We start from the raw sequence: 17,072 nt of genomic DNA on the forward strand, positions 1-17,072 counted from the left end.
TGTTGGGCCCTATCAGGTTGTGGAGAACAACCAACAGCCTGTGATGTTTGGAGGTTTTTATGGGCTCCCTTTAGCCATTCCTGGCACTGGAGGTTTTATTTGGTGGCATAAAATATCTAGTTGTGGCTTTGTCTCCCTTATTATTTGTTGACTCCATTTAGAGTCCTACCATATATATATTTTTTAGGAAGCAAAAAGAGAAGTGGTTCTCAAGCTGTGAATTGCAACATAAAAAATAAGCATGCTGCTTTCTGGATAGGAATGAACAGAGGTGGACACAGCTGTGCATATGAACATGAGGGGGTGAGGCTGTCTCCTATTGCTCATCTTCCTCAAAAGTGAACATGTAAGAAGTTTTCAAAGGGTAAAATTATAGAACAAACGTATCTCATTAACAAAGCAGTCAATTCCCTTTATTTTTAAAATTTTATGTACACATATGAATGATTTATATAATGTACATTCAATATAGAAAGCTTTATATATTTGATAATGTATAGAACATTTCACAATTACACTAATCTCTTACATAACATCTTGACATCCATTTTCAGTTTTAAGTTTTTGCACAAGCTCCTTGTCGTTCAGTTTGGTGAAGCCTGTCATACACACCGATGTGCACCGAGCTCTCAGAGAGTTAATGGTTGAGGATCTGGTCACAGGTGGAAGGACAGAAATCTAATGTCTGACGATGGGAGGAAGACGGCCATGGAGATTCGGTGCAGGAAAGGGAAGTGCCCTTTTCTGGGGATAAATTTAGCCCAATGTCTGTAGACTGCAGTGTACAATGTCTGTAGACCACAGTCACAGTAATTAAAAAAAAAAAAAGACAGAAAACATTATAAAAACTAGGAAGAAAGTTTGTCTTTTTGATTCACAGTCTTGTAAACAGATATAAAGGAACAAAATGTGCTTACATACATCAAGAAAGAGAAATTCTTGTGTACCCATGGAGGCTGACCCAGAGTGCTTTCTCGAAACGTGATACGTCAGAATCACTGACTCTTTTCCTAAATAAAAATATATTTATAGAAAAAGGAATAACACTGTCAGGAAACCAGGAGAAAGGCAGCAGGAGTCTGTTCAACATGTTGGCTGGAGGAATGTGGACGCAGCACTGGCCTTTCAGCATTTATTGTCTCTGAGTGTTTCAAGTTTGATAGCCAAGGTCCCCTGCCTCATGGTCTACAGGAGGCGGAAGGTTAGACATGGCTGATGAGGATGTACCTGCAGTAAGGTAGCCAGCAACTCCAGGTCCTGTAAGAGAGAAAGGAAAGCAGGCACTCTGGAGATCAGTCAGGCGGACACAGGGTCCAGTGTCCAGTACAAAGCACTGGGAGACTCTGAGAATTATATGCGTAACTGCCTCAATAGGCAGTGACAGACGCAGTTCACAGCTTGCTTTTATTATATGACACAATTGGAAATAATTTCAAAATTCATGCAGTAACACCTGTGTAGAAACAGGGAGTTTCCCCTCTTTTCACACTAGGGAAATTCAATCTTACAAAAAAAAAAAAAAAAAAAAATCAAGATACTTAAAGAGCTGTTACATGGAAAAAAGAGGGAACAGATACAGGACACCATCCCCTCACCCCTTTCAGCCATCTCAAAGTGATGAACAACTGGATTCTCGACATAAGCAGCTTCTGAGAACATTCCAGTTAACCTGCTGTCACTTGGTGCAAAGAAAGGCTACTTTAAGAAGCAGCACCCAGTGAACACTGCTCACTATATAAGGTCTCTGAATAGGAAGGCTCCGGACATCCATCTCAAAGGCCAGAAGAATGCTCCAAAGAAGGTATTAGCATTTTAGTTGTGGTCTCATGTGTTCTGTGACAGACAGTCTGTCTGTCATGAAAAGGTGGCATGCGGAAACTTGTCAGCAGTCCTAAGAGTACATGGCTCTGGCCTCTGGAGCTGATTTTGAGCACCTCGGACATTTGCTTATATACCTCAGAAGCATCACACAATGGAACAAGCATCTGCAAGAGAAACTGGTGTAGCGCTACACAGGGGCAGTGTTTTGCTGAGGGAACATGGCAAATGCGTACACTGGAGGGTTAGGATGGGAAAGGCAGTGCGAGCAGCATGCATTGAGCAAAAGGTTTCTCTACCTGCTTCAGAGAGCTACACAGAAGTTAGCAAGCTGCCTGGCAGAGCGGTTCTAAAGCCCACTCCTGAGGTGAAGGGGGCTGCTGCCAGTTAGAAGGGAAGGAGAGACACCTGGGGGGAGAAAAGAAATGTAAGCAGCAAGGGAGTCGTGAGGAAGTGCACACAGCAGAGCAATTTGATGCAGGCTAAGGCAACAGGGCTGATGTAGGACAGAGGCCATCACTCACTTCCATCTCACTTCTCACCCGAGCAGCTGACTGTAGGATGGGAAATGGCTATCACACACTGTGCATGTGCTGGAGAGGCCAAGGGGGACTCTGCCTTGACTGAGCTGGACTAAAGTTAACCGGAGTGCCTGGGCACTTGGAGCCAGGTAATTTTAACACTTGTATTTTCCCTTCTTTAGGTCTTAGGGGCCTACACCATCACCTCTCACCTTCTGCTAATCATCAAACCAGGCCTCCCACAAACTGCGCAGGAGAAATACAACCAAACAAATAAACAAACAAATCAGTCCATCAGTGCAGCTCAGAGCTAAAGTACCACACTGTTCTCAACTTCAGGTAGAAGCCCCATTACCACAGACTACCAACTAGGCCCAGAGACATTGAGAAACATGAGGGACATTCTGAACTGAAAAAAATTTAGAACTTCTAGTCCAGAATCAAAGTTGTGAAATAATGGGCTTACAAAGAAGAGACCTAATTCTACTCCCATCATTCGTCTCTGGAGGGAAAGTAAACTGAGTCCCACCCAGCAAGTCTGCGATGCTCTACCAGTTCTATGCCTCTGGGTTCTGTGAAGAATGTGTTGGGCTTCCTTGGGCTGAAAAGCTGGTTGCATCTCAGAACCAGGCCCAGCACCTTGTATAAATGTGGGAAGAGCAGAGGTTCCAGGGCACATGGGAACATTATTGAAGTGTGCCAGACTTCAGAAGAATAAGACAGAAATGAACAGGGGAGCCCACTGAAGGGACATACTTGTCATGGAAAGTTCTTTATCCCCAATAGCAGCATCTAAAAGCACTGACACTCTGCCTCTTGCCAACTGTTGGATTCTTTCACTACTGATTTTCTAGGCTAAATAATTTGAAAAGTTCTACCACAAAAATGAATTTTAGGGGGCTCTGAGCTGGCTGGCACATAGCAGTTCTTGAATCTAGCAAAAAACCTAAGTAACAGGGCTCAGGATGATATACCACGATGTATCTACATCACACGAAAACTCCAGCATAGGCACTCTTAAAAAAACAGGTATCACAGAATACAAACAGGATGTCAGGATAGGCCCTGTGGAAATGGCCCTGTCATAATTATCAGCCCTATTTAATCCCACCAAGGACTTTCACATCTGATCTTGAGCATATGACCAACTGACATTTGCTCAGCAGTCAGGGAGAAGAAAATCTACCTTTATTTGTAGCTTGCTTTGAAGTAATAGTAACTTTCTCCTCAGAAAACTTTTATTTCCCTGTCTCTTAAATAATATCCACATACAATTGCCAAACACACTCAAATACTTTAGTCAGGAGGAAGGTTTGGAGTGTGTGTTTTCACAACACCTTAGTTCACTTGTGGACTAGAGAAGAGCTGGGCATAGTCTGTATCATATGAAGATTGGGTTTTAATTAAATTCTGATTAAACACAACATACACCAAAAAGTGTTTGGAAGCGCCCCCTCAACTGCAGGGTAACTCAGAAGTGGAACCTTTGAAGCACAGGTAGTCCTTTTGAAGGAGTAGAGTAAAATCAATGGGAAAATCCTCCTAAGTAACTAACATCTCAAGAGAGAACTTTCCAGTCTGATTAAGTGCCAGGAATGGAGCAGATCTAAGGCAAATGGGGCTCACAGCCCAGCCTGTCCAGTACAGACCTGCTTGTAGGCTTCAGCACTGCACAGAAGTTCCAGCCCTTTCTGAGGGAGGAGTGTCTCACCATTGCTACTTTGCTGTGCCTGTCCAGACATTTGTCCATGTCACACTGCTTCTTAGAGACCTCATTCATCCCAGGGATAGGTGAAGGAAAAGGCACAGGCAAGCTGCATCTTACTTCCTGCATGCCCCTCCCCACGTCCAGTTATCACACTAGGAAATCTAGATGCTGGTGAGCAACACAGTGATTAGGAACTCGGGATGGGGTGAGGCATCCAGGAATTCCAGGTCTCTAGGAGAAACTGCCATCTGTTCTAATCACAGAGCCCTGGCTAGAGCAGCGCTGTCAGGGACACCTGGAGCTTTTACTTGAACCTGATGAATGCTGGGTACATGGGGAACAGGGAGCATCATGTGAGGCCCCTGAAGCACAGCTCCTGACCCGCACAGCACCTTTCCTTCTACTACGACATTCTTCACCAAGAAAACCAGGCCCCACTCCCCAGTTGTACTGTACTTATACCATGAAAGTGTGGCCTGTCATACTTCAGAAACACTCTGAGGAGGCTTTTGGTGGGCACAAATTCACCCCTACCTAGATATACAGTTTTACCTGGGGGGGGGGGGACCAACACTACATTCTATGTATCTCTCCACAGAAAACAGGAGGAGGACACAACCCACAGGACCAACAGCAGAGTCCAGATGCTTAAGGATCTAGGGTTCTACTCCAAGTAATATGAGGAGTGACTGATACTAAAGTGATCCAGGAGCCACTGATATGTAAGTCGCCACAGGAAGGGAAAACAAGTGTCATGATCAAGTTGAAAATCGAAAGCAGGGAAACTGTTCTCCAAATCCTTTGGATCTGAAAATTTGAGAATCAAGTCTCCGTGATTCTTAGAGATGTCTATGAGAGGAATCAGGATTATTAAAAGAATGGATCTGTCTGGGAAGCACTTGCTGTTAACGTTTTTCTCTTTATTTATCTCCATCAGCTCTGACTAGAAAATCAGGTGGGGTTGTTATCTATTTAGATGCTACCATTTCAGGCAGGCACCAAGAGTGGCCTCCTATTCACAAGGGTAAATCCACACTGAAGATCTTCAGAAGAGGTGTTATGTTTTGCCTTCAGTACAGCAACTGAATGCTGCTGTTTCTCAGACCCAAGCCAATTATGATTTTAAATGACCGAGCAGCTGTGTGTCAAATGAGCACATGTCCTGGGCATCATGTAGTGTTTTCTGAGCCTCAGCAGTCTTATTTGTAATAGCACTGGGGTATTTTCCTCACGGGAAAGAGACTTAGCAAAACTACACTGCAAACTTGAAGAAAAAAAACTCTATACACAAGTATTTCCATCTGAAGCCTTACTCTGTTTAGACAGAAAGGGCACAAGGCTACCAGGTATCTGATACACATTCTTTTCACACATTCAAGTTAAATAAACACTTAAGCACAGACATACTGCACATAACTGCTGCTAACATACCAGATCAAAACTATGCAAAGTGCATGTTTTTTTGTCATAAACATCCAACAACACACTCCACACGCTGTCCAAGGTTAAGACAGATGCCTAATGCTTATGACATGCTCACAGCACCCCCAAAATGGTAACCAGATGCCAAGGTGATAAGAGGAATGTTATCATAAGTCTGCTCAGGGCAGGAAGAGGGCCTGTGGCTTCTGCCAGGCATCTTAAGGTCTGACTTACCTGTGAGGTATCCTGCTGTTTGAGAGTCAGAAATGAACAAATCATGTTTCTGGTCTTTGAAGGCACTCCAGACTGAAGAGCGGGACAGGATCTCATTCACCTGGGGAAGTAAAGCAACCCCTACTTAGCATGGTTATGTCAGGGACTAGTTGTGGGAAGACTGAACCAAGCAGGAAAAACAACTTCTGCGCCAGAGGCCATTGGGAAAGGACCAGGAACTAGTGTCCATCACACATGGACTCCCAGGCACTGTGCTGTGCACATCTCATGAACCAGAGCTAGGAAGGGCTGGAGGAATGATGCTGAAAACTGGAATTACAACTTTAAATCAACCTTTCAAAAGATATACTGTGTCTTGTGAGATCATGAGCAATACACATGAGAAAATAAATGAGCAGACCAAACATCGGAGTAACACATGGAAAATGGGCAAACATTCTATGAAGTACACACATACAAGAGAATTACTGTGTGTTGTGCACTAGACTGAGATGGAAGGTGAAAGTGTATAGAGACCAGCAACTGAAGAGGCCATCAGTGTTTAGATGAAGTATTTCCTGAGAACTGCTTAGGTGCAGACCCGGAGGTCACATCTCGGAGTCTCTGAGTCAAATGGAAAACTCACAGTTGGGTGTGTGACCTACAGCAGAATCAGGGCAGATCCCCTTCCAGCCTGGGCAGGAAGAGTACTGAATGGGGAGTTGAGATGGGGATGTAAGAGTTTTCTGGTTTTAGAAGGCATTGTTCCCTTTCTCCTTCTTTGGAGTAGAAGGTGGGTATTATCAGGGCCATTTGGCTAATTTCATCCCTAGAAATGCCAGTGCAGATCGAGGGGACACACGTGGCCCACAGGGAGCCTCTGCTCACCACTCAGAACACCCAGAGGTATACCAGTTAATGCTGAAGCTACATACGTGGCTTGTCTTCTGTAGCATCGCTTTAAATGATTCAAATACTGAGAGAAAGCCAGTAGCATCCAAAATGTTTCTTTTCTTGAAACATAGAAGCGTAATTTCACTAAAGAAAAGTTTAGTAAAGTATGTTTATGCACAAAAAGAATATTTGCGAACAGAAATGACCCAATCCTCCACCGAACGGATGAATGGGCAAACTGTACTGTACTGACTATACACACGATGGGAAATTTAAACATACAAAGGATTGAAAACCTTTAATATACCCCACAACATGGATGAATCTCAATGCTAAAATGAAATACATCAAACAGATAGACCTGCATGTTGAAAACAGAGTAGTGGCTGCATGGTTGGCTCTGTGGGATAAAGAGTACATTACCAGTCACAGGGGTAATAAATGTGCTCAGGAGCTAGGCAGGGTGGGATTATCACAATGCTGCTAAGGTGGGAAAGGCCAATTCAGTGTTCACTCTAGTTAACTCTATGTTATGTGTGATGGTTAGCATTATCAACTGAAAGACTCTAGACTAGTATTTTTCAACCTGTAGGTTGTGACTATTGGAAAACACATACTTCTGATGGTCTTAGGAACTGAGACACTGTTCAGTAGCAAAACTACCATTATGAAGTAGCAATGAAAATAAATGTATGGTTGGGGGTTCCTAAGACCATCATAAATTTGTGTTTTCTGATGACTGTGACCCACAGGTTTAGAACCACTGATCCAGAATAACTTGGCTATGACTGTGGGGGGGGACTGTCTAAATTGCCTTATTGAAGCAGGAAGATCTGATCTGAGCATGTGAATCTCAGTCAGGCCTTTGGAAATGGCCTGGAGGAAGAATCTGAAAGTTTGGATTAGAAAACCCTTGACTCTGAAAAGAGAGCATAATGGGATATTCTGGTGGGGGACTGGAAGACAGTGCTGAAAGAAATTAGGTACAGTTGGTGTTTGGCTCGAGCTTTTGGGGAGAACAAGGACTGTCAGAAACTGGGTCGGAGGGCATTTGTGTGATGTTTGGCCAAGAATCTGGCCTAATTCTGCCCATAAACTGAGAACTTGGGTGAAGTTTAGTTTAAAGATAATAGACTAATTTGTATGGCAGAGGAAACTCCAAAACAGGAGAACCTGCAGGCTGATGCTAAAGAGGTTAGTACCACTGAAAAGAACTTTCCCATGCTGCACTGGGACAACAGAAAAAAGTGCCCTGGGGCAAAATCCCACCTCTCAAAGGTCTATCTTGTTAAGTTTCAGAGTCATTTAAAGGAAAAGAGCCTGTACTAAAGGGGTTTCCTGTTCCTCAAAAACAACTGCCTGGAGGTATTTCTTCAGGGTCAACACACAAGCTGATGTAGCTGTGTTCCTGGGGGTGGGGCCCTCCTGAGCTGGTGGCAGAATCTGGCAGTATCATCCATGTAGTACTGGTTTTCAAGACATGAAAGAAACAAGATTTACGGTGGTCACAAGAGCACCTGAAGCCAGACAAGGTCCTTAGGTGGGAGTTGCTGAAGAGTCTCTGGGAGGCCACTACAAGAGGCTATGAGAGCAGAGGTAAGTTGCAGGGGAGCCCCTGGATCCGTGGGAAAGATGCAGGTAGAGAGGGTGGGGCTACATAAGCTCTCTGAAGCCCAGAGTATCATGCTACAAACCTCAGAGGCTGCAATGGAGCTGGGCTTTAGTACTCACTATGCTAGAAGTTTTATCTTGCTTTGTCTTGATCATTCCTCGTTAAGCCTGCTTGCTCTCTTTTGTGTCATTATATGCATGTACCTTGGTTTTACTTTTATAAAAACACACAGATAAGACACTTTAGAATTTAAAAGTGTTAAAAAAATTATTGATGACTTTACAAAGTTGGACTGAGTGTGTTTCATATAATAACATGGTCATGAGTCTCTGAGGATAAGTGGTGGAAAATTATGGCTTAAAAAATGATGTTTGCGCCGGGCGTTGGTGGCGCACGCCTTTAATCCCAGCACTCGGGAGGCAGAGCCAGGCGGATCTCTGTGAGTTCGAGGCCAGCCTGGGCTACCAAGTGAGCTCCAGGAAAGGCGCAAAGCTACACAGAGAAACCCTGTCTCAAAAAAAAAAAAACAAAAAAAACAAACAAAAAAAAAAAAATGATGTTTGCATGGCAAGTTGACAGGGGTGGAGTTTAAATGGCTAGTGTTAATTGTCAACGTGACAGAACCTAGAATCACCTGTAGACTGGCTACTGGGCATGTCTGGAAAGCTGTCTTGAGTGCCTTAACTGATGTGGGAGACCTGTTCACTGTGTGTGGCACCATCCCCTAGTGGGATCCTGGATTCCAAGTGGAAAAAGGCTTCTGAGCCGCAGCACATATTCATCTCTCTGTGCTTCCTGACTGTGAATGCAATGTGCCCAGCTACTTCAAGTTCCAACCACCCTGATTCTCAGCCATGCTGCACTTTGAACTGTGAGCCAGAGTTAGCCCTTTCCCCGAAAACTGCCAGAGTAGTTTGTCAGAGCAACAAGAAAAGAGACTGACACACTATGAGGACTTCAATAAAGAAAACCAAGGCCTCAGAAGCAACAAAATCAGAGGGGCTGGAGAGATGCTCAGTGGGTAAGGTGCCTTCTGCTGAGCCTGACAACCTGAATTCAGTCTTCAGGACCTACACAGTGTATAGAGAACAGACTCCTGCAAACTGTCCTCTGACCTCCACATATGAGTTCTGTCATGTATGTACTTATGCATGCATATGCATACACATACACACACACACACACACACACACACACACACACACACACACACACACACACACACACACCACCTTGTTAAAATGAAGTAAGTTAAGAGCTAAGATGAAAAGTCAATTCCTTAAGAGGCCTGAAATCAGCACATGTGCAGCTGAAACACATTAACACACAGCCACTCTGAAAGGGAAAAGAACTAGTACTTTCCAGACACTAATAAAGAGATGTAAAATGACATTCAGATCTTTTCAATGGCACCTGATTCTATACTAAGTGTTTCAAATTCCACCACACTAAGACTTTTACTAGTTTTCTTCTTGAAATACAGAACACACTTTCACTATGCAGAAAAAAGAATCCCCCTGTATGCCTGTTGGGCACAAGCCTGTGCTTTTTCTGCAGCTGTGAAGCAGTTATGTAGAAGTGCACTGGCCACACCTGTGAGTGGCCTTACCCATTGCCAAGACCCTGTCTCTGAACAGCCTTCTCAGTCAGGAACACAAAGGTGCTTCTCACAGACTCACCTGTTCTCCGTACTGCAGACTTCGAGTCATTGCCTTGAGAGCTTTAACAATCTGGGCCTTAGTGGCGGCAGGACTGTCTATGTTTTCAAGGCCTATGCCTTCAAGCAACTTTAAGAGGTATGGGACCAACTCTGCTTTCAGAGCCTGGAATGAAAAAAGTACTTATATGAGCACAATGTAGAAAATGTACACCAACTACTGAATTTCACCACAAGGATCATAACTACAGTAAGGCAACCTGTTCTTAGCATTTCAATGCAGATGCTGATTATTATTTTAGTATCAAACAGAAACAGCATTCTTATATAAAGTGATTTTTATTCAGTTCTACCAACCCTTCTAAATGCTATGCATCAATTATGTAATTTTCCTCACAATGAATGAAGGCAAAATTATTATTTCAGATAAGAACATAGGGGCACACAGGGAAAAGAAACACTTGTACACCACAGAGCTGGGTATACTGGAAACTGCAACTGGACCCAAGAGGGACGGAAGCAAGCTTTGAGCCACTGTAGCAGGCTGCCTCTGCTAATGGTGCCACTCCAATACACAGCAGTCTCGAAGGACTTTGCTACCTTTTGTATCTTCCCCCAACACCACTCTCTGCAGTCATCACTTAGTTAGTAGCCTGAGAGAGCGAAATAACAACATGGTATCATTTCACAGAATTCGGCAAGGTGGAAGTAACGCTGAGGTGTGTACACCCTTTCCTCCTAACAACCCAGTGAGATGAAGCTGACCTTAGAGTCACTTCGTATGAAAGGTCAGCTGGTAGGCCTGGGACCCAGAGCCATCCACAGGAGACTAGCTTGCACTAGTCAGCTCTGATTCACCACCTCCTCTACGTCCACTTTGTACCTCTGCCTGTTTACTGAAGGTGGAAGGCTGGCTTGAGGAGAAGTTGAAGGGAGAATGAAGGAGAGGCAGATGCCCAGGTACAGATGTAGAGGTGTGTCTTCAGTTTAAAGACAGCACCTGTCACTTTTCATCTGGCAGAGTTTGCCATCAAAGGCTTTGAAGACAAAAGGTTACTGAGTTTTTGATTACTTTTTGTTTTTATTTTATTTTTATGGGATACGAAGTGATGTGATGATGTGTCTGTTCAATGCATGTGGTGGCTTGAAAGAAAATGCGAGTGGCATTATTAGGAGGCGTGGCTTTTTTGGAGTAGGTGTGGTCTTTTGGAGGAAGTGTGCCACCATTGGGGTGGGCTTTGAAGTCTCCTATGCTCAAGCTACACCAAGTGTGAGACAGTTCACTTCCTGTTGCCTGCGGATCAAGATGTGCAACTTTTAGCTCCTTCTCCAGCACCATGTCTGCCTGCATGCCACCCACCATGATGACAACAGATTAAATCTCTGATAGGTAAGATAGCCCCAATTAAAGGTTTTCCTTTATAATAGTTGCCATGGTCATGGTGTCTCTTCACAGCAATAGAAATCCTAACTAAGACAATGTAAAATATCAAGCTAATTAGCAAAATTATGGCTTCAAGTATCTCTTGTGAAGAGGACATTTAAATTTATTCTTATATGTGGTACACTATCAGCTGCACTCACCACAGTGCAGCAGACGCACAAACTGAAAAACTTTCCAGCTGTGACTGACACTGCCCCACTTCCCATCCCGGCCTCTGCTAACTAACTACCCTTCTCTGCTCACAGGAGTGTGAAGGCCACCTGGGTGAAGCTCTGTGGTATTTGTATCCAGAACAAGGAAGTTCGCTTTTGCCTGAGTTGACCTTTTCCCTTTAGTGTCTGTGTACACTGGTATCTACCAAGTCCGATTTCTACTAGGTGAGTGGTCTCTGTGAAAAGAATACAAATCTCAACCTGATTCTAAAAAAACAAGGAATAAATGAACAGGACCCAAAGAGTTCGATGAAATCATTTTTACAAAGAAGCTAAGGATGAATGCAAAAAAAAAAAAAAAAAAAAAAGCAAGAAAAGTTGGTGAGATACTAACCTTTCTGTGTGTCTAATTGTAAAACAGTATTTACAAAGTCCTAAGGGCTCAGTCACAGAGTATCAATCTGTCAGGTATGTCTGCTTTCCTGAAACAGTGCTCACAGACAGTCACTTACCTGTGCCACTAATTCATTCTGCTCCTTCTGGAACATTCGATTAATTGCTTCACAGGCCAGACCAACAGTATCTGCTCGCTTTTTCATTCCGTTCATCAGTGGACCAATGGTCTCCAAAGATGCCATGGCTCGAACACACAGCTAAGAGTCCAAAAGACAAGGATACTTGTAGAGTAGAATGTCATACACGGCAAGGTAAGTTCCACAGCAACAAGATGCAATTTCAAACACACTTTTCTGGTTAAGAAGGAATAAGTTCCACCTCTACTAATCACTGAAACTGATAGGAAAAGGCACACAGCAGATGGGACCTAACACTCAAGTGTTGTCAAGGGGCCACAGATAAACTCTGGAGCTCCTGAGTGAATTCATTAATACCTCATTGTCAGACAGGGCGTGGATAACCCGAATAGCACTCTTAGGAATGGCATTGTTTCTGTGATTCATCGCCTGGATAACTTTGGGAAGATGGCCCAACGGTGGGACTTGATCTGCCAACTGAGGTTGTGCATTGAAGAGGCAAACTGTGGCCATCGTCAGTGTTTCCAGAGTCTCTCCCTGGGAAGAACAAATAAAACACCAGACCAAATAAACAATAAAGCACTGAAAAAATTCTTAAATAGTCTTAAAACAAATGTTGTTCAAAACATTTGTTGTTTGAAAATTCCAAGTACTAATACCCGCAATCCAATTCCTACATCCTAAGAGAGCAGCAGACTTTTTCTTTGATAAAAGGCACAAACCTAAGGACCTAAGAATGTGCTGTCACATCCTAAGCAGCCCTCACTGGGCCAGGTACACTGTGTTTTTATGGCAGAGGTAAAAGATAATTCCTAAATGACTATGTGACAATTTAAGACAGGGTTATATACATGCCACTGTGAGACAGCAGCAAGAATCCAAAAGAATGCAGGAGCAGTTGGTGTTTCTCCCAGTTCTATGAAAAGTACTATTACAGACCAACAACCTCTTTCCTGAAATGCTTCAATCCAGAAGTGTTTCAGATCCTAGATATTTACATAGACATTATGATACTTAAGGGTTCTGATTTTAGAGCACCTAAAACTTTTGATTTTCTGCAAAGAAATGTTTAACCTATATTTAATAGATCTGGCTACCATTACGGTCTTCCTATAGTAGATCATGGCTTGCAAAGACACATACCTCATATCATCACACGCACACACAACATGTACATTTGAATTCAAATGTAGCTGCTATTTTGATATTTTGTTTTCATGCAGTGCTGGAGATCAAACTCTGAGCCATGCACATGCTAGGTAAGCACTCTACCACTACAGACCCCCAGCCCTGGAGTTGTTATCCAAGAAGCAACCGATTCTCCCTGGTCAGCAAGGAAGAGGTTTTGGGAATGTAACTGGTATATTCAGCAAACTCTTTGAAGTGTTTTGTTGAGGACTGAGGCTTACATGCGGGTTGTTCTTCTCCAGGAGCTCGGTTAATTTTTCTAACAGTGCAATAAGAAATTCTCTGGGTTTTCTCAGCACCCAAGCTGGCTGTGCTATGAAGATTCTCAAGAAAACTCCTCCAACAGCGAGTTCACCCTCTGCTTCTCCAAATACCACAGCAAAATCTTCAGGCAACTTTAAAGAGAGGGGAAGGAATCATGCGTGAGTCATATTATCATTCCTCTGCAAAGCGGGAAATGTAAGATTGATAATGAAATCTGCACACAATAAACTACTACAAAGACAGCCGTTAGTAACAACTGTTTTAGACACAATAAAATTATAATAATTGAGATTTCCTCTTAATGGAGCTGTAGAAGACGTCATTGTCGTCATTTGGTTCTAGTGTAAGTATTCCGACTTTGACATCTGTTTGAAGCCTGGTTCCCATGGGCATACCCACATGTCTTAAGAACAGAGTAATCAACAGCTACAGGCCGACACACTGACTCAACAGGAATTAAAATACAACAACAACAACAAAAATACAAAACAAAACCCTGTAAAATAAAAAGTGTAGTTTACCTTCCAGTTCACATCAGGGTTGTCCCGTTGGTTTTTAAAGTGCCTTGGGGGTAGGGGAGAGAGGTAAGAACACTGAACTTTAGTCAAATTAGCCTTCAGAACAAGTGTTGGAGAGGGATGGGCAGGGCAGGACCACACCCGCCCTGGGACCCCTCCTTACTTACTCCAGCATCATCTCTCTCACAGTTGTTGACACCTTATCTCGGGAACTGTCATTCCAGATCAGCTCTGGGTTTTCATGAGTTCCCTCAAATATATGCACAGCAGCTTCAGGGTTGTCTCTCATGGCATCCATGAACACACTGGGCAGAAATTTCATTAACGTAATTCGAACCTAGGGGAGGAGTTCAGAGTTTTAAGGGCCACTGGAAACATCTCATTATTTACTTGCTCTTCCAGGTTTCCTAAGACAGAACAGCAGTGCAATCAGTGCTGTGGGTGAGATATAACAACAGTTCTCTAAAAGACCAGGAGAGGAAGAGATAAATCTGAGCTAATGAAAAAGGAACCTTACAAGTCTATGACCTGCCAGTTAGTTCTCTGTTCCCTACAGTGAAGAAACCCGAAAAAACTCAAGTTGAGTGTGATACTGACATTCCAGCACTCATGAGGCTGAGGCCACAGGACTGACATGAGTTCAAGGCAGCTTAGGCTATGTAGGGAGTTCCAGGCCAGCCTGAACTACAGTGTAATACACTGTCTCAAAACGGAAAGACTGATCGACGGACTAACAATATATCCTCCCAAGAAAAAAATTCAGAAGCCCTCACATGAAGTTTCCAACACTTTGTACAGGTTCGTACATGGGCAGTACAATCCTTAGCTGGATTGTTCCCCTGTCTCTCTGCCTCTATACTCCCACAAACTAACTTTTTTCACATTGCATTTTTATGTCCTGTAAGTAGTCTCTAGTGCATTTATTTTGCTCCACTGTATTTTATGGCACACTGTGTGTTTGTCTAAAAAGGGCTTTAATGAGCCGGGCGGTGGTGGCGCACGCCTTTAATCCCAGCACTCGGGAGGCAGAGCCAGGCGGATCTCTGTGAGTTCGAGGCCAGCCTGGGCTACCAAGTGAGCTCCAGGAAAGGCGCAAAGCTACGCAGAGAAACCCTGTCTCGAAAAACCAAAAAAAAAAAAAAAAAAAAAAAAAAAAAAAAAAAAAAAAAAAAAAAAAAAAAAAAAAAAAAAAAGGGCTTTAATGGTAGCTTTGAAACACTGGGGGCTGGGGTCAGCTCAGGGACAGAGGAAACTCTGGGTTCAGTCCCAAGCACAAACACCACCCCCAACACATATACCCACGAAGATCCAGTGCACAATATAAATGAAAATTAGGGAAGGAAGGCTCAAGGGTAAAGGGAAAATGAAGGCTGGAAAGACACTTTTTCCATTCATGTCAAGTGTGCTCAAATCTTGTCTTATGGAAACTCCACTTGCTAGGTATTTTCTTGGCTCCTGACACAGAGATGCTTACTCTATGACCTATACATGAAGTCAGTACACAGACACACACTACACACACACACACACACACACACAAAAAAAAAAAAAAAAAAAAAAGCCAAAAGCTCCATACAACTACTGGTCACAAATTTAGCCTCAACTTCTAACAGCCAGTGAACTAAAGCCGTGACAGTTACACACCAGGGCCCTCACAAATGACTTAATGCCAGCCCATTCATGGTCAGCCAACTATCTCAAGAGTGAAGGAAGCAATGGTGCTGAGGTCCCCACAGGAGGTATTTCCTATCCAGTGAATAACACTGTTAAATGCAGTGAACAAGACATTCCCAGGCTTAGGCTTCCTTCTGCTTGTCCTCTAGTGTGCAAAGACATCATGCCATAAAACTATTCCCTTCTACAGAGAACAAAGCCAGGAAACACGTTCCAGAAAATGGCTGAGTTCACTGCTCTTCCTGGCCATCAGCCTCCTGAGGGCAGGAATCATTCTCTTCCTGCCCATACTGGTTCCCTGTGCCCCAACCCACAACAGCACATTCTCAAAGCTCAGAAAACACACCCCAAGAAGCACTGGAAACTAAAGTAGGACTTAAAACTTTCTAACTTCCTCTCTGTGAACCTAAAGACATTTAGGTCTAGAGACAAGTTACATTGTGTCATAAACTAAGGCCACAGCCAGGCCTGAGAACAATAAAGCAAGAGTTCAGCTCTCAAGCCACACTGCCACACACCACCCCAGGCCACTCAGCCTGTTAGCTTTCCCATCACTTGTGCTTTTCAAAGTTTGAACAAAACCATCTTCTGAAAGATGTTTAGTTAGAAACCCAGTCTAGTCCTTTTCACTATTAATTAGCACATAACCTTGGCGGTGTTCTATGTGAATTTTAGGGCAGAAATGGCTGACAGGTTGAAAATTGCTTTATTACAGTCTAGGATTTGTTCTTAAAAAAAAAAAAACCAATAATTTATCTTGTAAATTATTTTAAAATATTTTAAAATATTTCACGACTTAAAGGTAAAACTGAACTGTTCTCATGAATTTGGAAGACAGGCTTCTCTGTAAGCAAACCATCACGCCACTCTCTTCCTGTAGTGCTGGGAGATCACACCCAGGGCCTTGTGTTTGCAGGGCAAGCACCCCAGCACTGAACTACACACCCACTGGCAGACACTTTTTGTAGCTCTATTTATAAGACTGTAGAAACCATCTACTGATCAGGCAGATGAGTTTCCAAGGTATCAGATTTAAGTAGATTTATGCTATTAAACTGACACAAAAGCAAACTTTAATTTTACTTAGATAATCTTAACCTACCAAGTCTTCTCCATACTGCTTCTGTAATCTAGTCTACCGGGGGCATACTAAGTTATTGGTCCTGCTGTACACAACAGTACTCTACCTATTAAGTCTCAGAGTGCTGCTCTGTTCAGCAGGGGGATGAATGGCCCATCTTTTCATTTGTAAGCAGGAGTTTGAAGTTAGAGCCTTTCCAGTGCTAAGAATTTAACCTGACCCCTGGCCTGTGTGCACACGTGACTAAAGATGTATTTATGCAGAGCAGACTTTCGCCTAACCCTCCAGTGCCATGCCTATGCTCCTCAGCTGTTCAGGGCAGGGCTGGACAGTGGCGTGGCCAACACTGCCACCTGCTGTACACCAACCCTCC

At 43.4% G+C, this 17,072-nt stretch overlaps 1 protein-coding gene across 5 annotated transcripts in view; it reads right to left on the reverse strand.

Annotated features, from left to right (window-relative positions):
* Positions 1-386: 386 nt before the first annotated feature.
* Dnajc13 (DnaJ heat shock protein family (Hsp40) member C13) overlaps positions 387-17,072 on the reverse strand; it is a 118,038-nt gene continuing 101,352 nt past the window's right edge. For 4 of the 5 annotated variants that reach the window (XM_006983611.4, XM_016002167.3, XM_076576945.1 and 1 more), the window contains 8 exons: positions 14,112-14,281; positions 13,948-13,990; positions 13,384-13,557; positions 12,332-12,511; positions 11,954-12,094; positions 9,868-10,011; positions 5,704-5,803; positions 387-1,257 (listed from right to left, as the gene is read on the reverse strand). In XM_006983611.4, coding sequence (XP_006983673.1) covers positions 1,151-1,257; positions 5,704-5,803; positions 9,868-10,011; positions 11,954-12,094; positions 12,332-12,511; positions 13,384-13,557; positions 13,948-13,990; positions 14,112-14,281 — 1,059 coding nt within the window. In that variant the 3' untranslated portion in view covers positions 387-1,150. Of the gene's footprint in view, positions 1,258-2,117; positions 2,227-5,703; positions 5,804-9,867; positions 10,012-11,953; positions 12,095-12,331; positions 12,512-13,383; positions 13,558-13,947; positions 13,991-14,111; positions 14,282-17,072 lie in introns of all 5 variants that reach the window. The other variant, XR_013052916.1, reaches the window with a different exon arrangement.

This window comes from Peromyscus maniculatus, chromosome 7, assembly GCF_049852395.1.
Source record: "Peromyscus maniculatus bairdii isolate BWxNUB_F1_BW_parent chromosome 7, HU_Pman_BW_mat_3.1, whole genome shotgun sequence".
NCBI lineage: Eukaryota > Metazoa > Chordata > Mammalia > Rodentia > Cricetidae > Peromyscus > Peromyscus maniculatus.